This window comes from Buteo buteo, chromosome 20 (assembly GCF_964188355.1).
Source record: "Buteo buteo chromosome 20, bButBut1.hap1.1, whole genome shotgun sequence".
Taxonomy (NCBI): Eukaryota; Metazoa; Chordata; class Aves; order Accipitriformes; family Accipitridae; genus Buteo; species Buteo buteo.
The window spans coordinates 22,806,990-22,834,827 of record NC_134190.1 but is presented as its reverse complement, the minus strand read 5'-3'; the positions used below and the strand labels follow the sequence as shown (position 1 = coordinate 22,834,827).

Sequence of the window (27,838 nt, the reverse complement as noted above, 5' to 3'; positions counted from 1 at the left end):
CTTACTGTAGCTTGGAGATGTTAAGCATATTGCAATAAAAATGTCATTGCTTGGCTTTACTTTAGGTATTGTTACAGATACGGTACCACGGACTTTATTGAGCAATTAAAAAATATACACAAGGGACAATAGCTTCTGTTTTCTGTATTTTTCAAAATTTGACTTTCTTCCAATTGGAGAACCCAGTTTCAAATATGAAAAGGGCACTTGTTCTACAGTAACTGCATACAACTTGCTCAGTTCCAAGTACTGTTTTCATTTTTTGTTACCGTTGCTGTCATTGTATCTCCAGCTGTTTAGGAACTTCTCTGTTCTGGGAATTACCACTAGGTTGTTCTTTCTGATTCTACTTCCCCATAGAGTTCAGCTAGCTTCTTGAACTCAGGTCCCCAGTCTCCAAGGTAATTATAATCCTGGTCAGAGTGTGTTGTGGCTGAATCCAGAGAGCTGATAGATCCAGCTTCTGATCTATGACCCTCATAGGCATATGTCTGTAGGGAGTCATACGGGGGCACGCTGGGGTCCAGATCAGCCTCTGCCAGTCTTTGTTTAATGAACTCCTGAACGTCTATACTGTCAAGGCTTGAGGAGGGATGATGTCTGGGCAAAGGCTTCACTTCAGGACGAACATCCCTCCGGTATTTTAGCTCCTCAGCAGCTGATGGATTCCGGAGTGCTGTGATGTCAAATGCTTCTGTGTCTTCTTCTCCACCACCTTCATCATCATACGTCACAACATTTTCCCGGACGTCTTCTTCTGAAATGATCAAGGGCTCCTTCTTGCTACGTCTTAGGGTGATGAAAAGGACCACAATTGCTAGAGAGAAAACTGCAGATATTAGAGTAGGTTTAAAGTTTACATCTGAAGTAAGTAGATATATGCTAAAGAAACAGCAGATACTAAGTCATGAATACAGAGGTGTAATATTTTCAGGCTAATACTGTATTTGGGATCATTACGTCAGGCACATGTCCGTAACAAAGGGTCACCAAACCTGCCCAATCTGAAGAAGAACATACTTATATTTCTCAGTGAGCAATGCCTTTGCTGTGTAAGGTGTTACCTCAAGATAGATTACCATATGCCTGGAAAGCACCCATGAAATCCATACAGCTGTGTTTTGACACAGCAACATGCCAAAATGCAACAGGCTGAGACCACACAATTAAGGGGAAAATTAACAATGATGTACTGAAACTACAAACTTCCAATACAGCCTGGTCTTCCAAAGGGTCAGTAAAGAGCACTCGCACTCTTCTACTGTGTATTTTCTTTGTGGGGATTGCTGGGGTTTCTTGAGCCAATAATGAAATCCGCTAGTCAGATTATTATGGATCTCATGAAGGACATAAAAGGGGATAACATTCTTTCACTTAAATGAGAAATGAGTAACTAAGGCTGACATTTTTCAGAAGCATTATTAAGGGCTTTCAGTGCTTCATTAAACCCAATATTTAGCATATATATTGAATTAAAATGTAAAAGGTTTATTTTTTCTCTTATGAATATTCAATCTTGTATGATAAAATACAAGATTATAAACTACATGTACTACTATACATTTTAAAACAGCTTTCTGACAAGGAAGTTCTAAAGTAAGCTGTGAGGAAAGTAGTCTTTAGAAAATGTAGAGCCTTTGGAAAAAAAGCCTCAAAATCTCCTATGTGCGTCACACTGCAATTCCCATTATTTCTTGCCGACTCTAAAAGACTGCAGAAAGGCACAGAAGTAATACAGAGGTATGCACCCAGCAGGTTATGCCTCTGCCAGAAAAAAAAAAAAAGAATATTAACTAATGGGTAACATTCAAATTGGCCTGGGGGGGAAAAAAAAAAAAAAAAGTCAGGAGAAAATGCACTTGCGATGGCATTTATCTAATGGAGTCATCTTATAGTCTCATATGTCCCTTGCCCCTGTGGATTATGTTGTGCATTGCTACCAGCTTATCCCACAAAGGTAATTAAGAAATGGCTTTTGTACAGTGCTAATGGTGCTTCTTACAGTGTAATGCATTTCAAAAAGCTTTCCTCATCTCTTTTCTATCATTTTTCACACTGTTCTAGTCATGGAATTAGAGTCAGTGGCTTTTTGAAATCTTTCCAATTTACAGAAAAAAGATCTGCAGTGCTAATTACTTGATAACCTCTGAAAAATAATTCTAGTGGATTCTAGATATTCATGAATGTACTTTAAAGGCATTTTTCCCTATTAATTTTAGCTAAACCTTTCCCCTCTAATCACAGCTATGTGTTTCTAATTACCTCCTACTACCAGGCAGCCTCTGGTTCAAAAACATATCATATTAAAAATTTCTGCCCTGTCACATTCAGAGAGCCAGTGGAAGGACAGCATTACTTAATAGCGAAAATGGCTTACCAAGAAGAATGACAACACAGAGCAGGATTGCGATTAAAGCTCCAGTGCTCAAGCCAGCGGAGGAGAGGAAAGCTTCAGCATGGCAGGTTCTCACTCGTCCATCTCTCTCACACGCACAAACCCGTATTGTGAGAGTACTGCTGCTGCTGAGAGGGGGCACTCCACCATCAGAAATCAAAACGGGGAGGTAATAGATATCTTGAGTGGTTCGACTGTACCGCCTTCGTCTTGTGAGGATACTGGCTGTATTATCTACAATATCAAAATCAAAATATCATTTTAATGAAGCAAAAAATGAAAAATGTTATTGACTCTCTGTTTCCTGTCGAGTAGAAAGCATGGGGCATCTTAAAACTAGACAGTCCTTATCTGTGAAAATGCCCAATCTAGAATTAAAATTTGTCAGGAAGCATCTGTGGCCAACGGAGGAAAAAAAGGAGGCAGGGGAAAGTAATTAGCATTACATAAATACAATTAGTGAAGCTCATGTACTTTTCTTGGAGTCTAAATGGACTTTGACAAACATTTTGGGCCCAGTTTGCAAGTGTTTTAATCCCATGTCATGCTGTTGGTGCTACATGGACATCTGTAAATGTGAATACTTGGAATTCTGAGAATATCTGTTGTGGAATTCATCCACAACATAAATTCCTCTTAATTCTCAGAAGAATGTTAAAAGGTCTTCAGTGAAAGTTAAAATAAGACTTTCATTTTCTACTGTTTGTGACAGGTTTTATAGATCAAGTGAGCTTTCAGAAAACATCTGAAAGGACAGTGGCCAAAGACTCATGCTGTGGAGAGGTCAGGAGGAAGAAGGGAAAGGAAGAGGGATGGAGGAATGGAAGGGAAAATAAGGGGAAAAGAACAGATATTACATGTTCTAAATTGGTATAGGATAAAGGCAGAGTAAGCACAGGGGAGATAGTGATGTAAGATTTTGTCACTATTACGTTACCTACAGGTCCATCTGGCATGTATTACAGTCAATGAGAATACTAATGCTTATTACACACACATTGCAAGAGCTTTTATAGGCACTAATGAAGATAGTAAGCTGCCACCCATACCCCTTTAAGTCCAAGAAATTAAGGGGCATAAAGAAAGTGCAGGGGAAGAAATGCTAGGATAATATATAGTTATATCTTATTTTTGTATGTGTAAAATTTAAATAATTTTTTCCCTCAGCACCAATACTGCCACAATAAACTAAAGTCTGAGTGGTCACCTAGAAATCCCACTGAAGTCACTAGAGAAGTGCAACACTCCCATTTGCACTTTTTAGCACATGTACTTATCAACAGAAAGGAATTTCAAAGATGTGACAGTTCGAAGGACAATTATATTTCAAGTTACAACAAATGAGACGATGATAATGACACAACAAAGTTATCCAGAGATAATACCTTAAAAACCTAAGGATATGTTCAAGGACTCAGCTTGAAATGTAGTTCCTTATTGGGTAAGTGACACTATATCCATGAGCTAAGCATTAAGAACTGTCATGTCTCTCATCCCAAAAGAAAAAATTTTCAGATTTTATACTGCTAAATCCAAAAGGTGACAGCACATGTTATTACCAATAGTAAGAACAGTCTTTCATTTCTGCTTAATGTGCTACTTTATTTCTGTTATGGTGTCTACAAGCCCCAGATGCTTCAGTTCAGCTACGTTGTACATATAAGTAAAAAAATCCTACAAAATTTTGTCCATGTGAATCTTCCTGGGCCTATACCCAAAGAAGGCCCAGTGTTCAAATCTGAGCAGGAAAGCAAAACCGCCTCCTTCCATCTTCTGGCATAAATCTAGAAAGAGTGAACGATCCAGTATCACCATACAGCTACAGAAGCAGCAATGAAAATGCAGGCTAAAAAGAAAAAGCATCAGAGACCAAATATAATGAAGAAAAACTGAAGATTCCTGAGCAGGAATCTAGCAGTAATGGCAGGATTTAAGCACAGAGACTATTGGCAAAGATGTTCAGGAAAGAGCATTGAGATGTAAGCATGTATGCTGTAAAGATAACTGTGGACAGATGGGAGAAAAATCATGAGGACAATTAATAAAAAATACGAAAAAAATAAAAAGACCAAAATGACAAAATGGACAAACTAGACAATTCAAATGTTACAGAGAAAAAAATCTGAGAAGAGCTGTAATTAAACCATGCTTCTCTGGGGTGGAAGGTCTTGCCAAACAAGGAACTGACATTTTTAATACCACACAAAATAAACACAAATCAAAAAACAGACATTTTTTCTTTTAATGTTGTATTTGTTCTTTCAACATTAAGTTGTTTTTCTTGTATCATTAATATCATAGAATTAAATATAAGACCAATTTTAGGCAAGGAAGGAGCCAGAATCAAATTTTTAATTTCAAATATTTGCCATCGTGAATTTATGTTTTTTGTATTCTCTTGAGTAATGACTAGAAACAAATGTTACTTGACATATACCCAGGAGAGTCTGTAACATCATACACAATTATGAGTATTCTCAAAGAAACAAGGCAAAGCTTTTCCTTCAATGCAATTTCACAAATTTGTACAGAAATAAAAAGTATGATCACAATCTTTTGGGCACTGGCATGGAAATTTTCTCTTCTCAATATCGTCGGAGGTGTTAATATCATTACTCTCACTATTACAGAGGTATATATAGTAACTCTTAGTGCATGCCTGTGTGTACATATAAATTAAATACTGGAAAGCAACTCAGCTCTCATGTACTATTCTTTCTAATTAAATCTTTTAGAACATTTTACAAATGAGATCTCTAACATTTTTACAGAGAAGGAAACTGTGTCTAAGAACTGATTTTCTGAAAGTCACTGAGAATCAAGGGTAGTAGAAAATGATCAAAGCTAATGATTTTGGCATAATACTGCAGTACCAACTGCAGCATCCTGATCACTATTCTGATGTTCTGAGTTTCCATGCTTTGTTTACATTCCTTATCAAAAACTATTGGAGGACCTGTTGAGAGAAGAGCTAGAAAGACAGCAACTTTTAAGAGAAGGATCTTAGCATGAAAGGAAAAAATCCCACAAACTGTAAAAGCTACAGGCAGCCAAGTATGAAGACAGACGCTGATGACCTAGGAAAGCATTTACTGAGGGGAATAAAATAAAAAGTTATATCAACAAAGCTAGTTTGCAAGGGAGGAGAGAGGTCATCGACTGAGAAATTCCTCTGATACCTGAAAACAGATACAGCAGATAGACAGGGAAGACAAGTGTATGGGATAGCAGCAATAGCACTAGGATGATGAGAACTACAAATCTGATTCTTCTAGGCCTGGAAGGAAAGACCTTTTTATCTCAATAGATTTAAACTGTGAACTTCACCCCTGAGAAGTATGATAAGCACCACGACTTGCTGGAGATGAAAGGGCTGATTGCTAAGGGCTGGGCTAACAACTGCAACACAGGGAAAGAAAGATTTATCTGATTCCTTGTGGTGCACACTGCCCCATTTCATGATCTAAACATTCTCATATTTGGGCTGTGCTTTGCAGACATGGCAATCAGAACTTAAGATTCATCTCAAGTGGGCTTGAGGCTACACATGGGAAATTCTCCATGGTTCTAAGGCAGCAGCTCTTCACACTCTGAAGATGTGGTAGTTTATTAAGCCAGACTGCACACTGTATACAAGGCTGTTATCACATTCCTCTTTCTATCATCTCCGTCCTTTTACACTGAGTTTCTGAACTCAGAAAAGAAAGGAGGGCACAGGAAAATCAAGGAAGCTGAGATACAATGATAACACCATGGAAGGTGACTACTGCAGCACTTTGGAGGATACTCATTTATTATTCACAATTTGAGAATTCCTTTGACACGTTATACATTACAGGCAGACACCAGAGAAATGGAAATAAAAAAATAGAGTAAAAACCTGTTTCTAGCTTAAGGCGTGTTTTAATTTTCAGCTCTGCTGATATCAGCAGTTCAACTTCTATAAATTTTCTGACAAGTCATAACTAATTAAAACTAAAGAAAATATATTAGAATGATTTGCATTTCTTATATTTCTGAAGTTAGAGCAATTAATTTGTTTAGGTGGGACTATATTGATAGCCATTTCTGTTTCATTTCTTTACTGGTAACTCTTGTAAATATTTTTTTCTTTTTGTGCTGGTTTCAAGCTATTGCCAATGGGCAAAAAGCTATTACCAATTTCTAATTCAGTGGGTAGCAAAAATGAAAAGCAACATAGTAGACTTTTGGGGCCTGAAACATAGTTATTTGCTTATGGGTTGGTTTGTGAAACACCAACAGGTAGCAGCACTGAAAAGAAATGTATGAAGAACCTAACCTATACACTATGCACTGTTACCTATCTGAACGATCTTAGATCTAACTTTTTAAAATCAAAATATTATTGAAGATGTTCAGAGGCCTGAGGAAGAAAAGCATCTCGCTCTATGGTAGCTAGTCCTGGCTTTCTGTCCTTTGTACTCGTGTAAGAATTCCTTTTTTACTTTCATATGTTGATTCAGTGATAATACCTGCTCAGGCATTCAACTCATTTACAGTAACAGCACTTCTATGGACTGCACTTATAGTCACCATGTACAATGCTAACTTTGCACCTTCTCAGATATCATTTCTCTCAAGTTACAACTTGTCTTCTTTACAGGATGATATTTCATGGAAGGGCAGTAGTAGTAACTTGCAATACTATATAACCAGAGCAAGCACGCCACTTCAGTGTAAATAGAGGCAGGAACTATGTAGCTGTTTCCCACTGATGTTGGGTTGCAAAGCGGGGGTTTCAGCCTGACCTTTTTTAATGCCACTTCAGACGCACTAGAGGAACTCAGACAAGGTCTGGTATCTGGCATGCTTATTTGCAACGTTAAAGCCGTAAAGTCAGTTTACTGGCCTGCTACAGACATCTTGTGCAATATGGTTTGAGATAAGAGTTTTGCACATAACAGGGAAGAGAGATAAACAGAAACTTCTGCAAGGGAATTCACACTGGGTCGGGATGAATTACATTCTGGAGGTTGCTCTCTTCTGAAGTAACAGCAATGCCAAGAAAAACTGATCTTCTTTTTACTCATTTTTGATCTGTGACACAGGAAAAATGTTAATTTTGCATCATAGGCATGGGTGAATGAACACATTACAATTTTCATTTTATACAGATGCCATTGAACTCATTGTGTTCCAGATCTATAGATAACCAGGTCTCTGCTTCTGTGGGTATTAAAATATCTTGTGGCATGAGACTAAGAAAAAGGAATCTCCAAAGGGGTACTATGAGAAAAATGTCCTTTGTTCCAACTCCAGAATATTCTCCATCACTGGGCAATTTTCAAAAGGCCAGATCTTTGAGAAAACTGGGCAGAGGGGAAAAATAAAACTGCAAATATTTTTGTGAAATGAAACCTTTGTCCTGAAGAAATAAAAGGAGAACAAATGCTAAGCATTCTCTTAGGGAGTTGTACTTCCTTGAAAGTAAAGTAAACTTTGTCTACTTTCAGAAGTCAGCAGTCTCAATTTATTAAAGTAAGAGAATGTACAAATCTTACTGGCAGTGTTGGGTGAGCATGCAGAGTCTCTGCACAAACCCTTACCGTCCAGGAAATTTACAATACCCGCTGGAGCATCCATGGTAGACTGTATATCTTGTGACAAAAAATATCACCAGCAAAACAGTGCTTTACAGTGCATAAAATTCATAAAATGTTCTCTTGCACCTACGTGAACTGTTCTCTGAGGGTTCAATCATTTGCCAGCTCCCTGAAAAGTGCTGTGTAACTTCTGAAAGAGGTCTCTAACAGATAACAAAATAGGCAGAAAGAGGGAATGTATTTTGTAACCTCAGAGAGAGAGGGACAAACTATGCAAATGTGTACATCTATATATTAACAGTTGGGGATATCATAAAAATGACATATGCTCTCATGCATTTTCCATCAAACTAACAAATTTTGACAAATATATCAACCATTCTTTAAGCATCTGGATTAATATTATGATTCTTTCAGGATAAAAAAAGGACTTTTTTAAAATTCAGTACTTAGAAACAGCTCTGTTGTGAGGAATTTCTTTCATCTTTCCTCTGATTCCCCAACAGAAGGTGGTTTTAGTTTCATATTGCCCTGGCAAATTTTTAATGGGACATCCAAAAGCAGGTATTTCTGATTAGGCAAAAAGTGTAAATTTGAGGTATTACATACAAGTGAAAAAAACATTAAAAATTATCTTTGATAGCATCCTAAAAAACCAAAGTGAGAAGAACACAGACAACAATGAACTGAGTTATGTAGCATCTGAACTGCAACATAAAAGCACCTCCTATTTGGCTGCTCAGGTTTTCATAGAAACTGCAACATTATTCTAGACAGAATAAACTGTAAACAGCCCCACTTTCATTAAAAAGTCTTCATAAGTACAATTCCCAAACAAACAAAAAGGCATCTTCCCTAGGTTTGCTTTCTAAAATTGCAGGAAATTATTACAACATAATGTGTTTTCTTTGTATAGCAAAGAAATTCTATTGCAGCTCTTGTTCTGTCTTGCTTACATGTGTACAGATACTGCATCATTTTGTTGGCTGTCCGCTTGTTCATACTCTTAAGCCTTTTTTCTCTCTGATTAGTACTTTGTCAGTATATAAAAAAAGTCACATAGCAACAAAGAAACTACTGTAGCTTCAGAATCCAGTCAGTAGGGAAAAAGGTGTAATATTCTGTCTTTCCCGTGTTTTTCTTTAAAATGAAAACTGTAAACACCAAGAGAATCCAGAAGGTGATCCAAGCAACTCTTAGGTTCTGCTGGACTGCATATGTGCTATAGCCCTGTGGCTGTCTCCTGACCTACATATCCCTGAGGGTTTTAAGCTCTGCCTTATGAGGGTGCATATTCAAAGGCTGCAGCTTTAACACTGTGGATTGTTACTGAGTAAAGGCACAAGTTCAGGCCCAAGAAATAAAAGTTTAACTGGTCATATGATTAATTATCTGGACTGACACTTGAATATCTATTTCCTCTTCTGAAGCCATAGAATATTATTGACCTGAATCACTCACATGCTGAGACTGTATATTGCTGCAGTCTATACAGGTAGGTAGGGACAAACTATGAAATCTTATGCTTGCGCAGGTCCTCTAGATTTCAGTCAAAGTGAATAGATGTAAGTGTTAATATTTAAAGGTCCAATTCACTGCTGTAGTCTTTTGATCTTGTAGCTCTGCTGATGATAATGGAGTAGGGGAACATTCATGCAATAGTGTATTTAGGCTCAAAGAGCAGAATTCTGTTGTTCTGTGTTATGAAAACAAGGGAAGAAAACATCTACTGAGATTTTTGTGAAATGAAACCTCTGTCACGAAGAAATATAAGGAGAGGATGACTGGATCCAAAGATGCCTGCAAGAGAAATATAGCTTTGCAGTGACAGATACAGCTACCACTGACTACTCCTTTCAATGTGACATTGAGATTTGGGGTTATATCATTCCGCAAAACATTACTGAAAACTCTCTTAAGGCAACTGCTGTAGTTTTTTTCTTTAAAAAACATAACAAACAAACAAATAAAACCCTCCAAGAATGCCAGCCTTTATAGAATTATTAAATCCAGAGGTAAAAATAGCAGCTATCTTGTGTTGAGCATTGATTCTTTTTAACAGCTGATGCTCGAAAACATGAGTTTTCAAAAGTGCAAACTTGTCACAGACATAAGAAAAGCCTCTTCTGCCTACCATCACTCAGCTATTTCCTGGAACAGAAAGCAACAGAAATTCTATTTCTGAATAGGAATAGGTGATAAATAGGAAAGTTGTAATCTAGATAACTGGATATTGTGAATGCACTTTATACATGTTTCACTGATATTTTACATACAGATTGTATCACAAAGAAAAGGTCCCAATAAAGGGCAGTATTTATAGTGACAATGCTTTTGTCTTTAAGGTAAATTTCTTGTGATGATTTTAGTTAAGCTGTCATTGTTTGAATTATATGGGCAAATTGGAAATTGCATTTCTGGAGTCTCTATGTATAGAAGTTTTATGCGAGACGCTACAGGAAGTATATTACTTTTTGTATCTCCTTAGGTAAAATAAAAACATAATGCACAACAGGCCTTTACCTTAAAGGACACCTTTTCCAGTTCCTTCCCCTACTTTCCCCTGCCAAATCCAACTTAGAGTAGTCCAAACGCTGCCTTCTGCTGTTGGTGAAGTTACTGCTCACTGCTCTTGGGGAGGTAATAAGAAAGCAGCAAGTACTTACTGCTGCATACTTATATCCAAAGCGTGACACTGCCCCATTAGAGATTGATGAGAAGTTCTCACCGTCTTATAAATCTGTGTAGGTAAATAACTTACGCTGACATGCAGTCCTTAAAGTATAACACAGTATTTTCCTCTGGTAATAAACACATGTAATACTGATTCCGATTAAAATATGTTCAAAACCATAAAACATCTACTTCATCATGAACCACAATTTTAATAGAGTTATTCAAAAGCATGTCTTGATGTATCTTGCACTGAAATGAACATGGCCACGGTCTCCCACATGAGATCACAGTCCAATACTCAATGAGTTTATTTGAATCTTAGACTCAAATACAGAAATACACAACAGTACACTTCCTTTATTTCAGGAACAACCCTCTGGCTTTTGCTATAATGCTCCATCACGATCCGAGTGGAATTGATATACTAATCTGTGAAAGGCTGGAGTCATTACTTAAGGAATATTTTTAATTTATGAATTAGTCCTTCAAATATTATTATTTTTTTAATATTGATAGATGTTGTATTGATCTCTTTTGGAACCAGAATATGAGGGCCATGAATCTAGCTTGAACAAATTGCATGACTTCATTTTTTTTTTTTTTTGCTGTAATTATAGTTAAACATTGGAACAGATTCTTTAGGAAGATTATGCAGTCTCCTTCCCTGAAAGGTTTTACAAGCAGATAAAAAAATATCTGTAAAGAATAGTTTAAACATCACTGTATGTACCGTATGTACCAATGATGGAGTTAATGCTTCTCAGTCATTACAGATGAGTAGTGATCTGTAAGATCTCAGAAGGTGTTCCATGGCACTACTGCAAAAATATAACTGTAAAATAAAGCCACTCCCCCCCCTCAAACAAAACCACATCATACACACATACACAAAAGCTCAAGAGCAAAGCTACAGACAAGCATTTAAAGTTTACTTTCATTTTCATCAGGTTGTAAAACGGAAACCATGAGGCAATACTCAACCAATATTAAGGCTGATTTGGGGTCTTTTTGGAAAGGCTGTATGGTTCTTTGATTCATGAAGTGTTCAGAAACACCTGGCTGGGTGACTCTGAAGGCCCTTTTCCTTCTGGGCCTATTCTGCTATGAATTTCTGATTGTACTTTTTAGGCACACTTTGTTAGGAAGGGCATGAAGCAACACATTATCATCAAGGAAGCACTGAAGGACCTGCTCTTGGTATCATACATGTAAAAGTAAGCATGAATTCAACTTTCTAGGCCCCTTAAATTCTTATTTTCTCCTTTATGCAATTAACCGGCAATAACCTTGACAGTACCCACTCAGTGCTATTCACCTAGAAATAGACTAAATTGCCAACATCTTTTTCATTAATCCGCTTTTTAAAAACATTCCCGAATGTATGAAGTATAAATGCTAAAATAAAATGGAATATAAAAATAAAATGCAGTATCTGATTATTCATAGTTTGCAATACATTGTATACACCATGTCCTTGATATCAGCCAGTTCAGTGATGACAGATTACAGATTTTTCCCTGTCAAGAAACACATCGAAATTGTTCTGTCCAATGAGACATCCCAGACCAAAGAGAGACCCATTTCTTTGAGATTTATGTGTTTGATTTACCTTCATTGTCCCTTAGAGTAAAGTTGGGATTCAAAGAAAGCCCTTCATCAAGGGAAAAATGGAATCTTGCCCCATTTGCAGAGTTATCTTTGTCCGTTGCAGTGATAGTCTGAATTACCTGAAATAAAAATCAACAGTGAATGTGTTGAAATTTTAACTTGGCCCAAAGAGCACCTGACCTCAGTACGATGCTCAAACTTAGCCTATTTTAATTTTCTACTTGACTGCTGCTAAAGTCAACCGATGAAATGACTGGGCCATTAGCTTGATTCCTCTAGCATGAAATATTTTAGGAACCACACTTCAGAGCTAGATAAAAGCATCTAAAGCATCTATACTTTCTGACACTCTGATATGGTGAGGACCTGGTACAAAGATTTTCAGCATCTGCATTGCATCCTAGTGAGTTTCAGAATTATCGTTTACTTAAACATCTGTTTTTATGGAGACAAAATTCAGGCTGAACGAGGATGGTCTATGTGGAGCATCATCTGCTTGCCATCCCAGTAATTAGATGCACTTCAATATTGGCTAGGAAAAAAATGGCAGGTATATCATAATACCAGCTCTCTGTTTAAAATTCCTTTTAAGAATCAGTTTTAAATTGCCGGAGAACAGAACAGGAAGAACAACAGCCACTCCTGGTTTTAGTTTGGTTCACTTGAAAGGAACAGAATTGGACATAGCAACCATGTACGCAGGAAGTATTTTTGAAAGGTAGGACATTTGCCTTCGAAAGCTCTGGTGGTTTTTAAAATTTGCTTTCAACTAAAACTGAGCTAAGCTTTTGGAATGTGTGACCAAGCAATATTTCTACCTCTGCTTTCATTTTCATGCTGGGTCTGGAAGCTCAAGTGCTAAAGTAGAATTTAATAAAAGTTGTTCTTGTGATATAGGCAGTGAAGCCCACACAGACTGCTGCACAGAGCTGATAGATATCCTGAGGGAAACGTAAAAGGAGGAGGGAAAGTGCTCTTTTCATGAGGATTTTTCTGTTCCATGTTCAGCTATAGTCTGTCTGGACTGAACCTGAAGCATAAACAGCGCGGGCTCAAGTGGTTTGGTCTGTTTTAAAACTGAAAGACAGCACACAGTTCTCTACCTCCATTCACATAAGAGAAGCAAAACAAATACATTTTAAAGCCAATAGAGTACAATGCTTATTCCATTGACTATATGCAATATAGTACATTATATTGAGTATACACACCTGAGACAATTAACAATACTGATGAAAATTGCTAAGAATGTTTTAAAAGTCTGCTGAACTGTAGCAGAATAATATCAATCTGAAACATCTATAATCATGCAGTTTATCAAAGTCATGGCAATATCGGTGAAAAAGTTTGGCAAAAGCTAATTGTTCACTATTGAATTTTGCAAAGGTGGTGTATCTGTTATTGAAACAACTACCATGTAAAAACTGAAATATAAGATTACCTTAGCTAGATATATTTAGTTAATAATGTTGAAATGTTATGAGGCGAAGCAAGACAAAAAAACCAGTTGATGGAAGAATATTTTCAAGAGAATCAGTTTCTGTTATTACTCAAATACTAAAACCAGTGTTAAATACCATACATAGCTGTAAACAATTCAGGTAAGACCTTAAAAAAAAGATATGTCCTTGTTTGTAAATCCTCAGTGCTGTTTATCAGTGATATACAAGTCATTTTGCCATGCACCTTCAGCTTTTATTTGACAGCCTAGTAGATAAACTTTTGTCCTGTTGCCCTCTCTTACATAAAATGTTCAGTGACATTTTACAGAATCTTGCTTCAAGAACATGCCATTTTGCAACAAAAATACCTTTGATCAAGGCCTCAGTGCCTCAAGCCTAGTATAAAATTTATTTGTTTTTAAGACTAATTCAACAAAATATACTGTCTACATTCCCTGCTTTCACACATGGAAGATCAAGTATCCCCTGAATTCACCAATGTATGTAAAAAGTATAGCAGCAAATGGTATAGAAATCATGCTTTTCCATGTGGAAAATAGACATTGTATGTGTAATAGGACAGGTCAAAATATTTTTGACAGAACTGTTTTTAAACAGAAAGCTCACACTCTTTCAGAAAAGGCTCCTGCTTTAAAAGGAAAAGATTCCTAGGACATTCATTCAGAGGTGAGGAACAAAAGTGTGTGTCCTCTTGACACCCAATGTGCTGTTAACCCTTTTCTAATTAACAGGTCAACTAATTAATGGCCTATTAGCAGACGTTAACATGCACCTTACCGAAGCTGATTAAAATAAAAATGTAGACACAGAACCTCAGCTGCTCTAGAGCTCAGTTGATAGCACTGAAGCGATGAAAATGAAGGGTTATGCTATTTTTTTTAAAGGCAAGAGTTGGAGAGAAAAGAAAGAATTTCAAGAACGGAGAACTAATTGAAGAGGATAGAGAGCAGGTGCTAAATTCTACTCAGATCCTTTTCAGAACTGAATCAATAAACAAGTAAATATACACATGACAAACTTATAGCAGAGGTGTTCCTTGCCAGCTACATTGATTTCCTTTGGCTATTAGAAATAACAGCATCCAGGGTGAGGTAGCTCATGCTAGCAGCACAATATTTATACACCCTGATTCTGAAAAAGTTGTTTGTGTGTGTGTGTGCATGTGCACATACACACACCTGTGTGTTAATTTACAGTGATGGACAGAGTCAGGGAAATGACATTTCACTACTATCACAACTTTTTCTATTGTTCCTCTGAAAAGCACACAGAAAAAATGTTATCTTTGGAGAGCTATAGCAGATATGACTAGCAGATCTAGTCAGATATTTCAATAGGTTCACACTCTGCCAGGACAAACACTGAACTTGGAAACATTCAGTAAACTGTCAATTGTTCACTTTCCGGAACAAAGCATTTAAACTTTCTTTTACATTGCTATTTGCTCCCATTGTCTTAAAAATAATAAAAGGAAGTTGCATTTGAAGCAGAGGAAAAATTCATTTGTAAATACATGTTGTGGAAGATTGCAAAATTTCATTTTCCTACATTGGCTAAGTTTCACAATCATTCACAAAATCAGTATATTTCTAGAAGTCAGAGTTCTCCAAGACTGGATACCATTTGAGATCAAATCACAGCTGCTTTATCTACTTTAATATTTAATATCTATCAGGCTTCACCTGGAAGCTGTTGGAGATACTTACTTTAGTTTATCTTCTCAACAAGGTGACTGAGTAAAGCTGTCGCTTCAGTGTGGAAATGATCATCTTCTCACAAGCATTTTCTGTTTGACATGCCTTAGGGGGGGTTCATTTAAGCACTTAAGTCCTTAAATTTTATTGGCTTTTTTTTTTTTTAAAGTAAATAAATTGAACTGTGGAGGGAAAAAGAGGCAGGAAACAGAGGCTGTGCAATTAAATGATAGTGTGATTTCTTTCCATAGAAGCCTCTTCTGAAAATAAACAAGCAAACAAAAAATGTCTTCCAATGACAAACTATTGGTTAGTTTATTTTGCACATAATAAATTCAAAATACATGTGCTGAGGAAAGAAATAAGGACTATTACAGGGCAGTGCAGGGCTGAAGCCCAACCTCAAAGCACTAGTCAAGGAGAAGTACCCGGCAGTACATGACAGGATTTCTTCTTTAGTGATAAATCTTATGAATCATTCTCACAAGATCATGGATAACTCAGAGTAAATACTGCCTTTTCAGTGATTCAGAACCATCCAGCTAGGCAACTTTTTAGCATATGGAACACTTGTCTTGTTCTATAATCTTTGTTTATTTGTCCCTCCTTAATATTTGTTGAACACTGTCATTTTCTTGCTTAAACCAGACAGTAAGATCTTCTGAGTAAGAGCCAGGCACTTTTGTGTTTTGTTTTTGCTTTTTGTGCAGTGCAATGGTATCACAATCTTTTCTGAAGCCTTGTGCAATGCAAATAAAAATTAGTACATGTCATGTACGTAATGGAGTCCTGTTTGTTAAGAATACAACAGCATGCTGATCCAGCCTTTCATATTAAACTACTGCTCGTAGAGTCCTTCATGGTAGCATTAATCTTGGGTGTTAAACTGCAATGCTGCAGAGGTCAGGAGTCATTCACGCTTTCAACAGTAGCTCAGAAAGAAATACAGCACTGACCCAAATCAGGAGCAAATGCTATTATAGTAAAACTTATTTTATCCTTTAAACATCTCATAAATTTCCATTTGCAAAGCTACTATTGGAGAGTTAAAACTTTGCTAGTAAGAAACATCAGCTACTCACCACCACCAACAGTCCCAGCAAACAGAGCATTTCTGAGCTAGCTTCCTGCATGCTTTAGCTTATTATTAATTATAAAAATTTAACAATTACTGTTAAATTATATGATTTTAAAAGTAATCAGAATATGTTGAATGCAACTGCAATTAACGCTTAAGAGATTTTATCGTCTGTTTTTTTAAATTAGTCTTTTACAAGTTCTAATTCTTCTATATTTGGCTTTATTTGAGGTTTTCAGAACATTATTTCTACTTTAATAAGCATGTTAGTAAGAGAGATTCAGTTGATAGATAGACCTACTTAGATTATCAAAGGCTTTGAGTGTGGTGTCTCAGTAACAGCACTGAAGCAAACTGGGCAGTCATGGGATAAGAGGGAAGGTCCTTGCACAAATAATTACTCAAAAGACAGGAAACAGGGTCTCTTCTGTAAATTGGCTATTCCACAACGAGAGGAAGTCACAAAGATTTCCTGTTCCATGCAGATTTATGCTGGGCCACTTGTTGGTCAGTGTAATAATAAATGTCTTACAAAGAGTATGAATAATCAGCCCACCAAATCTACTTAATGATACTGAGTTCTTCAAGGAAGAAAAGAGAAAGGGCTGACACTAAAGACCTTCCAATACTCAGTAGCCAGGCAATACAAAGACACGTGAAATTCGTTATACATAAAGTCTTAACTTCACATACATGATGATGATCCCTGAGCTGACCATTACTTCTAATGATATCAGTGTTATGGCAGGCAGTTTTTTGCATTCAATGCTTACTAGTGGTTAAAAAGCAAAGCCACTGTTAGAAATTGCTAGGAAAGGAATAGAGAACAAAGCAGAGATCATCATATACTGTGAAGCATAAACTATGATAAGAATTATAAACCACTGCATACCTGCATCTTGACTCTTGATTCCCCATCTCAAGGTGAATAGAGAGGAATTGGAGAAAGTTTAGAGGAGGACAAGATGAATGATCAAAAGTCTAGAAGGGCTTTATCACAGCTTGTCCAAGTTAAGTAGGACTCTTCAGTCTGGACAAGAGATGGCTGAGGGGCAATGTGCCTGAGATTTATGAATGGCATAGAGATAATAAATAGGGATCAACTGTGCTCGCTCTATCTCTCTCTCAGCACAAGAACTGGTAAATATCGATTGAAGGCAGCATGGGAAGATTAAAAAAGAGAAAAAAAAAAGAAGGTGGTAGGTCTTCCACAAACATGCAATTAAACTGTAAAATTCCTTGCTGCATGAGGTAGAAGATATCAAAAGTTTATGTTTGTTGTAGGAAAAGCTAGACAGATTCATATGAGTTGGTTATTAAAGGATTATTAAAAACACAGAAACCGTATTTGGATCAGGAAATGATCTGCAAATGATCTGACAGCAAGGAAATACATGGGGTAAGTATCATACATGCTTGCTATGTTCTTACACTGGTCTTTAAGTGTCAGCTTTCGGCCACTGTTAGAGTCAAAGTAACTTTAGTTAGCCTATAGTCTGATGAAGTACAGCATTTTTATAGTCTTAACGTTAAAAATAGAACTATGCCATTACGCATTTATGTACACTTTATGTGCGCTTTTAAAGATTTGATGAGAAAACTGTTATTACTAGTAATATATTCCTCAGGAAAGATATGACCTCACAATTGCAACTTGCAACCTGTGTAATAACGCAAAACCAGTATAGAGTGCTGGGTAAAAGCTCAATCTATGCAGAAAAGCAAAGGCACTTGGTAAAATTGTCAAACCACGGACTGCAATGAAGTGCATCGATCACAGGAGCAGTGGCTGGAATGGGATTCAGCTATTCAGTCTCAGTTCTGACCCTCCCCATGCTCATAGCTGTGAAAAACCCTTCAACATCTTTTCCATAATGACCCTGCACAGACGAGGGCAATCAACATGCAAAAAGTGAGGATGGCAGCCATGTTAACCAGCCATTTCACTGAGCTGTATTTGAAACCTTGCTACCATGTGGCACACACTTAGATGACAGATGCTAAATCTGCTTCATCCATTTTGTTCAGGATAGTGGCCTGTCAAATTCCATCACCTACCTGGCAAGATTCAAGTTTTGCCTGTCTTTACTGAAGATAGTTTGGGTATTTCTTTCAGCAACAAGACAGATATATTGAACAAATTCCCAAATCTTCTCCCTTCCACCTAATATAGTTAGGAAGTTGAATCAAATGTGAAATACAAAAATGAAATCAGAAAGAATTATGGCGTGTTCCCCAAATCAAACTTCTTACATAGTGGCATTCACAAATAAATTAATTCTACTTTCTCACTGCGAGAAAGATAACTGTCAGAGTTACCTGACCAGGCTTTACATTCTCACAGACGACTACATCATACTCTCTGGCGAGCTCCGGAGGGTTGTCATTGATGTCCAGGATTCTAATACCAACTGGAACGTGGCTCACTAGCCCAGGATTGTCTGCAAAATACACAAGAGGTTATTAAGCCTTTTGAAATACTCAATATTCTGTGACATCTTCAATTTAAACATGGATTCTTAACAGAATAACTGGATGAGAACTAGATACAGCTGCAGAAATTTAGGCCGCAAGATACTAAAAGATGTTGTTTGCTGTGCTTCATTAACTGTTTTGAAAAATAATCAAAAAAAAAAGTAGAAATTATGGTATGAGTCTTAAGTCACTGTTATAGCAATAAAAATGCAAGTTACTCTGGAACGGAAGTGGGAGAAAGCTGTTGGAGTTACCACATACTCTCACACTACGCTAAGAAATGATCAATTGCTTTGTAATAAATGTGAAAGTGTCATCACAGTGTTGAATAAAATCTAATATGAAAAATATTAAAACCTTTTTCTTTTTCTCAGTCCCTTAAAGAGTTTAGGAGATAAAATACCAAATAATAAGAAAACATGAACGCATAGGCACATATAAATCCTTCCCAAGCTTGAGTTCAGCCTCCTCACAGTTATGCTATTACACAAAGTGGTTAATGAGTCTTGCTTTAGCAGTGACATACCAGTAAGAAAACAATGTTTAAGTAACAGTGCCTTAGGCTATGATGTATACTTCCGTGAAAGCTCACCCTCAAAAAGAGTTCACCCTCAAAAAGCACAATAAATAGAATCCTTTCACTGAGAATACAACTTTCCCTGATAAAATGGGAGAAAAACCTCATTTTTTTGATCCATAATCCCCTTGTTCTTAGTAATAAAATTTTATTTTGTTGCAAGAATTACATATTAAAACTTCTTATAATCAGCTAAAATATAGCTTCTGAAGTCTCTGTATCAATTGGTTAGATGACAAACTTCATTTTACTTTCACCAATTAAATGAAACTATCTGTAACAGACAGCAAAGTCAATCTTTCATCAACCAACAAGACGGAAGAACAGGGCCTTACAGATTGACATTTTAAAAGTGCATGTCCCTGTGTGTGCTCATGAGAAGAAGAAAAGAGAGAAACATTAGTAGTCTAAACCTCATTCGCCTTGGTTATTTTGATCTTAATTAATCCACATCATGTTTCTGTCAAAAAGGGTCATTTGTAAAATGCCTTAGATTTGTCACACCTTTAATGGCCTCTGCTCAGAATTCTGAAAAATATTGATTAGACACATATTTGGCTTCAAAGGCACCAGTAATGTAGCCTCCCAATGAAAGAATATTTGAGAAAGTTCAAGTTTCTTTTGACAAAGTGAGAGATTTATCCTTCTGTTTTCACCTGGGATACTAGTCAAAGAGCCTGGGGTTTAGAAGTTCTCTTCAGTTTTTCACATCTTCTTTTTAACTAATATGTCTATGTTCACCTAATGATTTTAATTCACTTTTGGAACTTAATTATCGCCATAAAACAGGAATAGAAAGGAGATCAAAAAAGTCAACAGAAAAGAAGATTTAACTTACATAATACAGGAACCTCTATTCCCAATTAACATTAGCATTAGAAGTTAGAAGAACACACTCAGAAGACATTTATAGACTTGCAAATTCCATTTTCTTGCTGAAATTTTCCTTGACTGTTGGTATTTTCAGTTTTACCCTGAAACTATGAATATCTTTGTAACAGCTGAACTAAGGGACTAAAAGTAGGCTCTCTCAATTATATTCATGCAAGACTGAGGCTTTCCATTGCTATCTGGAAAACACTTTAATGGAACACTTTGAGGAATGTTAAAATGCTAGGAATATATGAAGTGAAGGTGAGGAAGAATGACACTTGGCTGTTCACTAAGCAATTGGGAGAAAGGAACCATTGATCTACCTTTACTCTTATTACTGAAAGAAGCAATCATCTCTCCAGGAAACCCTTTGCAGTCTGAGTATTAACACAAAAAGATGTTTCGTCCTTCCCTGGAAGTAGGTCATGAGATTGTGCAGAACAGCACAAGCACTAGAGAGTGAATATTTCTTATTGCTCACTGAAATACAGCTTAAAACACACTTAGGTAACTTCCTCTGTCAATATCATCAGACAATCCAATTGCAAAAATCCTGTAAATACAATTACAGAACATAATATCGAGCAATAGATGATCTAGAGATGATCTATGACTCAAAGGAGCTTTGTTCTTGAGGCTTTGTTCAGGAGGCTCTCGCACATAGTTTGTGAGGTATGTGGACCAGAAAGGGGTATAAATTAAAGGAAGGACACAAAGCAGATAAAGAGAGAGCACACAAAAGCATAGAAAGGAGATGGTAGGCAGAGGTGACAGTAAAGGGTTAAGGATGAATAAATCCATTTGGTAGTGGATTCATAAACTACAGTGAAGGAATTGAAGATTTTACTACCATAGAAATCCTGGAGAAGCTTTTGCCAGAAGGCAAAAAAAAGTTGTGATTATCAGATAATCAGAGGATCACTGAAAAATCTTAGTTGAAAGGGACTTCTGGAGGTCAACGGTCCAGTCCCCAGCTCAAAGCAGGGCCATCCTCAAAGCGATAAGGGGGCATAATACATCTACAAGAAAGGGAGCAAAAAAGCAGGAAGAGCACAGGGCAGAGGGTACCAGAGATAGAGAACCGTTCTGTAGGTCTGGCATGTTTGGAATAGTTACTGGGGAAGGAAAATCAAACTTTTTATTCCAATGCGTGGCAAAAAAAAAAAAGGTAAATGCCTTTTTTTTTTTTTTCAGTACAATGTATCAGGCCTCTTTGCCCCATCTTTAATGTGTCCTCTTATATGCCTGTCACTATTACCCAGTGTGGTCTTACACTAGTCTTTTATACTAGCATTATTTTCATAGAGATATAATGGAGATTCAGAGAGTTTACCTTTATTTGTTCTGCAGCTGCTTTGCAGCACAAAGAATTCATAAATACCTTACCAGTTCAAAAGAGTTCTTAAGGCACAAGGTATTATCACTATCTTTCTGGAAGCAGTTACCTCATGGGATCGTTGAGATTTGCAGGCAAATTTCCATGTTGACAGCCTACTCACTACAAAATCCTAACAGGGAAAGTATTAACACCACTTACCAGAACAGTCTTGAAGTTTGTCAGATTGTGTATACTACATAGATGTGCATGCAAGACAACAGCATGATTTACAATGGGAAGAGAGAACGAGAATTAATTAAGAGGGACCTTACAAGCTTTTTTTTTAGTTTTTTTTTTAAAATAAAATAAACTCCAATTTTTTTCAGGTGTACAACTCACCTGCAGTCTCCAAACCACTCTAATAATGGTCCTTGTAGTAGTACATTTTTGTTAATTAGACAAATTTCTTGCAGCACTTTGGCAGATTTCCAGTTTTAAGATAATCAGTGCTGACATATATTTCAGGCCTGTGTATTATAAAACAGCCAGATCCATTCTGTGTCCTATTAGCATTATGCCTCAAGAGTAGATTTTTCAAAGTGAATGCTCACTGGTTTAAGGGGTAACTGAAGCAGAAATATTGCTCTGATTCACCTACGCTAGAGACTTGCTTTCTTATGCTTGAGGCTTTTCCCGGAATAAGTAGTTCTTCTGCCAGAATACTAAATATCAGTAAAGTGAATGAATTCATTGAGTATCAGCCCCTCCACCAGCAAGTCCTCTGCAAGCTTACAGAAGTCCCTATCAACACAAGTCTTGAATCTTCTCTTCCATTAATTTCTGTGGGCAAACTTCAAAACCCCTATTTAAGAAGAAGAAAGCTTGCTAATACAGCTACTACTGTCTGAGACTTCCTTGTCATTTTAAAAAAATTCCCATGGGCTTTATGAAAATAAATGCTACCTGAATGACATTCAGAATAACAGTCCTGACATCAACAGTCTTTTGTGGTTTTGTTTTTTTGCTTGTTTTTATTTTTTTTTCTTTTTTAAAGTTAGACTGGTATAGTTATTGTTATGAAAGACGAGTGAATAATTTAACCCAGAGACAGCCTGAACTATTTTAAAGTGAAGGATTTTACAAAAAAAATGGAATAATTTTACATGTTTTCATGATCTAGAACAAAGATCTTCACCTAGCATAGGATTAGAATGCATCATCAATAGTAAATATTGATCTTAATCAGTACCATAACAACTTTTTTTTCTAATTTTGACATATTTTCAAGACCTTATGAGGCAAGCCAATACCTAGGAAGTTCAACCAACTATGTATTCTGGTACTTTTTTAAAGAGAATTAGAAATCACTCATCACACTTCTCTAATAATGATTAGTTTTGACACATTAGAAGACTAAACATAGATCCAGGAAGGATAAAATGTACTACAGAAACAGAACTAAAATGATGAAAGAATGTCTAGTATGTAAGTGAGAGAGGTAATATTCAGAAAATACTGGGTTTAATTCAGGATGGTGTATATGTAACAAACTAAATTTTCTGGCAAGGAGAAAATTATGCAGAATCTAGTAATAAGTATAATGTTCTATTCTGCTTTTTTAAGGTAGTGGGTACTTTTAAATATTGTTATCTGAAGTTGGCTAGAAAATGTTTTATTTTTTCTTATAGCAAAATTTGACTTTTCACTGACAAATACAAACCTGAAGGCGCTGATCACCTCTCTTGGATCATGCTAGTAGTGGTAGCAGTAGTAGCAACAGGAGCAATAGTAGGAATAATAGCACTGCAGCAGACTTAAAACATTTAGCACTTTCAAGCTGGCAACTCCTTCTGCCTTAATGCAAGCAAAAATCTGCAGCTCATAGACAATGCTGGTGCTCACCTCCTAAGTAGATCAGGGCACCACAAAATATACTGGTTCTGTGGCCAGAAATGTCTGTTTTGAGATTCTGAGACTGATTCACAAAGCCCTGAGCAAGGAAATGCCAAGTGATCCCGAAGACTGCCTCTTCTCTGGGGACCCACCTTAGCAGCCAGGAAGAGCCATACCCTACACCTTCTTCAGATGACAACGTAGGAGTACCTTCATCATACCTTTCCCCAGAGAAACAAAGGAGAAGAAAATCCATCATGCCTAGAAGCCAATGACTAACCCAAGATAAACAGGGAAATAAGCACCGAACTTGGAATTAGAAACATCACTTCTTGAGCAGGATGAAGAACTAGCTGCCTTTCGACAACTGGGTTTTTTTTAATAGTTTTGTATAGGCTTTCCTTATTGCATTGGTAAGCACATTTAAAACAATGGTAGATTCTGCTACAAATCATATTATTGTGATTTTATGGTCCATTAGTAAGCAACTTGCCAAGGCTGAAAATCAACTGTGTATCATTGGAAAGTTTGGACAGGGTACCAGTATTGTGTCTAGCTCTCACCATTAAAAAGATTTCGTATATCCAGTTTGTAATTACTCCGTAAGCAAAAGAGTCTTAAAACTCAGACCTTGTAGTTTTTAAAATCTACTTTCATCTGGTCCACATTTAGGGAAACACTTGTGGCAGATTCTGTCTCTTGGAAAAATAAAGTAATTGTTACCAATACCAAAACTCTTTCTGAAACTGAGCTGGCAGGCAGAATGCAAGTGAGGTCAAAGAGAAAATTTTATATTTAGAGTAAGAAAAAATTCACTTTAAGGCAAATCTAAGACACAAAGCTAGCAACAAACTCATTGGTATTAAACAATCATCCTGCTGTCCACTAGACACAGAGGGTTAGGAGATTATAACACTGTAACAGCACTTTGTTCTGATTTAGAGTACTTTCTTTTAGATCTTGAAAAGGGTTCTTTTTCTAAAAAATAATTATTTGACACAAGGCATTAAAGTTATTCTTGATTATGGGAAAAAGTTCAAAATGAGAAAATAAAATGTCATCAATTCTTGTTCTTTCCTAATTCTTTCAATGCTGTATGCCAGGAAGATATTACTCCATAGACTTACTTCCTTCAGGCAATGCACATGTTGTTTTCATGTCTTTCAAAATAAAGAGAAATGAATTGTGTATTTTTGTCTTTTTTTTTTACTTTTTGTAAAATAAATCTGTGTGCCTCTTAATAGCATTAACAGTTTATTCTGTTTACCTTACATCTCCACTCTATCTTCAGTTCTCATTCTCAGTATGACAGTCTCATTTAGTGCTATCAGAAGTAACATATATTTTAATCTCCTACTGAAATCTTGGGAATGTCTTTTCTGCTGCAATGCAACCATAAAGAATGAAAAAGAACTGGCAAATTCTTCTCATAACTTGCTGTTCACTGATGGCAATATGAGGTGGCAATATCCCTGTGCACCTAAAGAAAAGATATAACTGCACCTCGCTATAATTATATACTTTATCTCTTTATTTAATGTAATTATAGGGCTGTCAATATTCAAAATCTCAAGGGGTTTTATATGTCAGTGCTGGAACTTATTATTTCCCTCAGTGCATCCTGTTTTCCTCTGAATTGTATAACTATCTTTCTGTTATTGTTTCTATTTGTACTAAAAATTACTGATGAAAAAACTGCTTATATTATAATCAGAACATGCACTTTAATGTTTTTACCCTAATTCTTGCAAGGTAACTGTTCCAAACTCTTATTCTTGTGAGCTGTCCTGCTTTTTCATATATTTTAATTCTGAACACAGTTTATTGGCCCTCCATGAAAATATCTCTGAAAGCTATTTCATTGTGTAGTTTTTGTAATCACTGTATTTTCCTGGGATCCTTTCAGTACCACATTACAGGGTATTGCATATTTTGTCAATGAGCTATTGCTCTAACTCAACACTTCAGTATCTTATTCCCTGAAGCTAGTATGAGGAATAGGAATGGAGAAGCAAATATGGAAGACTTATAAACAAAGACAAATATCTTTGGTTTTTTTTCCAACATCTGATTGTGTCTGTTGGCCTTGAAGATTTTTGTTTTGTCTGTAAAATCAATTGCATAATGATGTCTTTTAAGTATTTTGATTTCTAATACACTGTGGTATCAAAGCTCTGTATGTGCAGTATCTTTTCATGTGGTCATTTTTTACTGTCTCTTGCTAGCAGTTCTTAAAGGTTGGGGGATCTGACAGAACCTGGCAGGAACCCTATTATTTCAGTTCTCCTGTTCTCCACAGCCTCTCCACAGCTTTATGGATTAGGAACTCTTTATGGACCCTTCAAAATAAGTTTGCACATTCATTGCATTCAAGTTGGTCCTTCAGGTAAATAGTGGGAAATGATCTGCTTTTCCATTCTCAGCCATGGCAGAGCACTTTGGAGACACTCAGGAACACCACAACTTCATCCCGAAAACATCGATGATCTAGTAAACCCAGAAATCTATTTTACACACTGGTATACTTACCAGCTGCATATGAGAAACGTGAATAATTCCCAATAGAAAGTATCTTCTAGATCTCTGAAATGGAAAGTTTTAGATCTGCCCTGAAAAAGCACTTATCTTGCTTTCAGAAAATCGCATTTCTTATTACAGCCACAGATATTCTTATTATCCATCTAAATGTCCAGTACTTTATGAATCCCAGTAGTCTCTTGATGTTAACATCATCTGAAAGCCATATCTAGAAGCTGGTTTGCTCTGTGCCTATTGAGCAGATACTGAACACAGTCAGTTCACTTGTTAGAATTAGTATCTAGAAGTTTCCTGACACAGCCTTCCTTGCTGTATTTCTAAGTAGAAATTTCTAGTGAAAGCTATAATCCTCACTGTGATTTTCAAATCAAGACATTCTGTGATTCCTTCAATCATCAGTGTTTCTTTTTCCCCACAGCTTTTATTCCTTCTTATTGAGCATAAAGACTTCACGGATACTATTATTTGTCCTATTTGCCTACTGTTTTGAAAACTTTGAAGTACATGTTTATTTTTCTAACTGAAATTGACTCTGGAACTGGCAGAAGTCGATCCATTTATATTTTAGTGCCATCTTTCTCTTGCAGGGGCTGTGATTTGGGGGTTTGCTGTTAATGCTGCCATCGCTTTTGTTATCAGCACTACTACATGCTAGAGAGAACCCTTAATTGAATTGCCCAAAATTATTTTTATGGCCACCTATTTTCTTTGAGAATACACCAGTATTTGTGAGAAATAGTTGCCCTTTTTCTTCTCCCTGTTCAACACACAGATCCCAATGTCACAAAGTCACAGAATGGCTGAGATTGAAAGGCACATCCATAGATCAGCAAGTTCAACTCCCCTGCTCAAAGCTGGGGCCACTAGTGTACATCGCTCTGGGCCATGTCCAGTTGGGTTTTGAGTATCTCCAAGAACGGAGACTCCACAACCTCTCTAGGTGACCTGTCCCAATTTTTGACCAATCCCACAGTAAAAACATTTTTCTTCTTATGTTTGAATGGAATTTTCTGTATTTCAATTTGTGCACATTGCCTCCTGTCATTTCACTGGATACTACTCAGATGAGTCTTTCCTCATCTTTGCTCATCTTTACTCATCTTCTTTACTCCCCCTATCAGGTATTTAAACACACTGATAAGCTCCTTCTGAGCCTTCTTATGTTCAGGCTGAACAGTCCCAGGTCTTTCAACCCTTTGAGCCTGTGATTTCAGACAATTTTCAATCCACTTCACTGTTCATTTATCTAACCCATACTTCCACGTGCCTTGTTCTTACATGAGTTTCTCTCAATCTTCCTTAATTCTCAGCAGCTAGAGCGGTTATTTGGGAATCTGAATCAATTCCTATCATTGTGTGCTATCATTACAAAGAATGCTAACTGACAGATCCTACACCAGTCCTTAAAATAGCTCAGCCTTAACTTCTTCTGCTCCCAAAGGAACAACCATTCACTATGACTGTATTTCTTTCCTCTAAATCAGTCTTTCATCTGTTAGAAAACTTTGTGCACTTGCTCTGTATTTTCCTATTTCCATTACTCTTGTCAAAGACTTGGTCAAAAGCCTTTAATAGAGCCAAGCAAATTCTATCTCCTTCCTCTTTCAAATACTCTTTTATAAACTTTTTCAAAGAATTCTAACAAGCTAATGAAATGTGAATAATTCTATGTGAAACCGTATTTTA

At 36.6% G+C, this 27,838-nt stretch overlaps 1 protein-coding gene across 2 annotated transcripts in view; it reads right to left on the bottom strand.

Annotated features, from left to right (window-relative positions):
• Positions 1-241: 241 nt before the first annotated feature.
• Positions 242-27,838, bottom strand: part of CDH18 (cadherin 18) — a 157,164-nt gene continuing 129,567 nt past the window's right edge. The window contains exons 8-11 of one of the 2 annotated variants that reach the window (XM_075052261.1): positions 18,798-18,919; positions 12,245-12,362; positions 2,378-2,629; positions 242-829 (exon numbers count right to left, since the gene is read on the bottom strand). In XM_075052261.1, coding sequence (XP_074908362.1) covers positions 327-829; positions 2,378-2,629; positions 12,245-12,362; positions 18,798-18,919 — 995 coding nt within the window. In that variant the 3' untranslated portion in view covers positions 242-326. The remainder of the gene's footprint in view (positions 830-2,377; positions 2,630-12,244; positions 12,363-18,797; positions 18,920-27,838) is intronic. The other variant, XM_075052260.1, reaches the window with a different exon arrangement.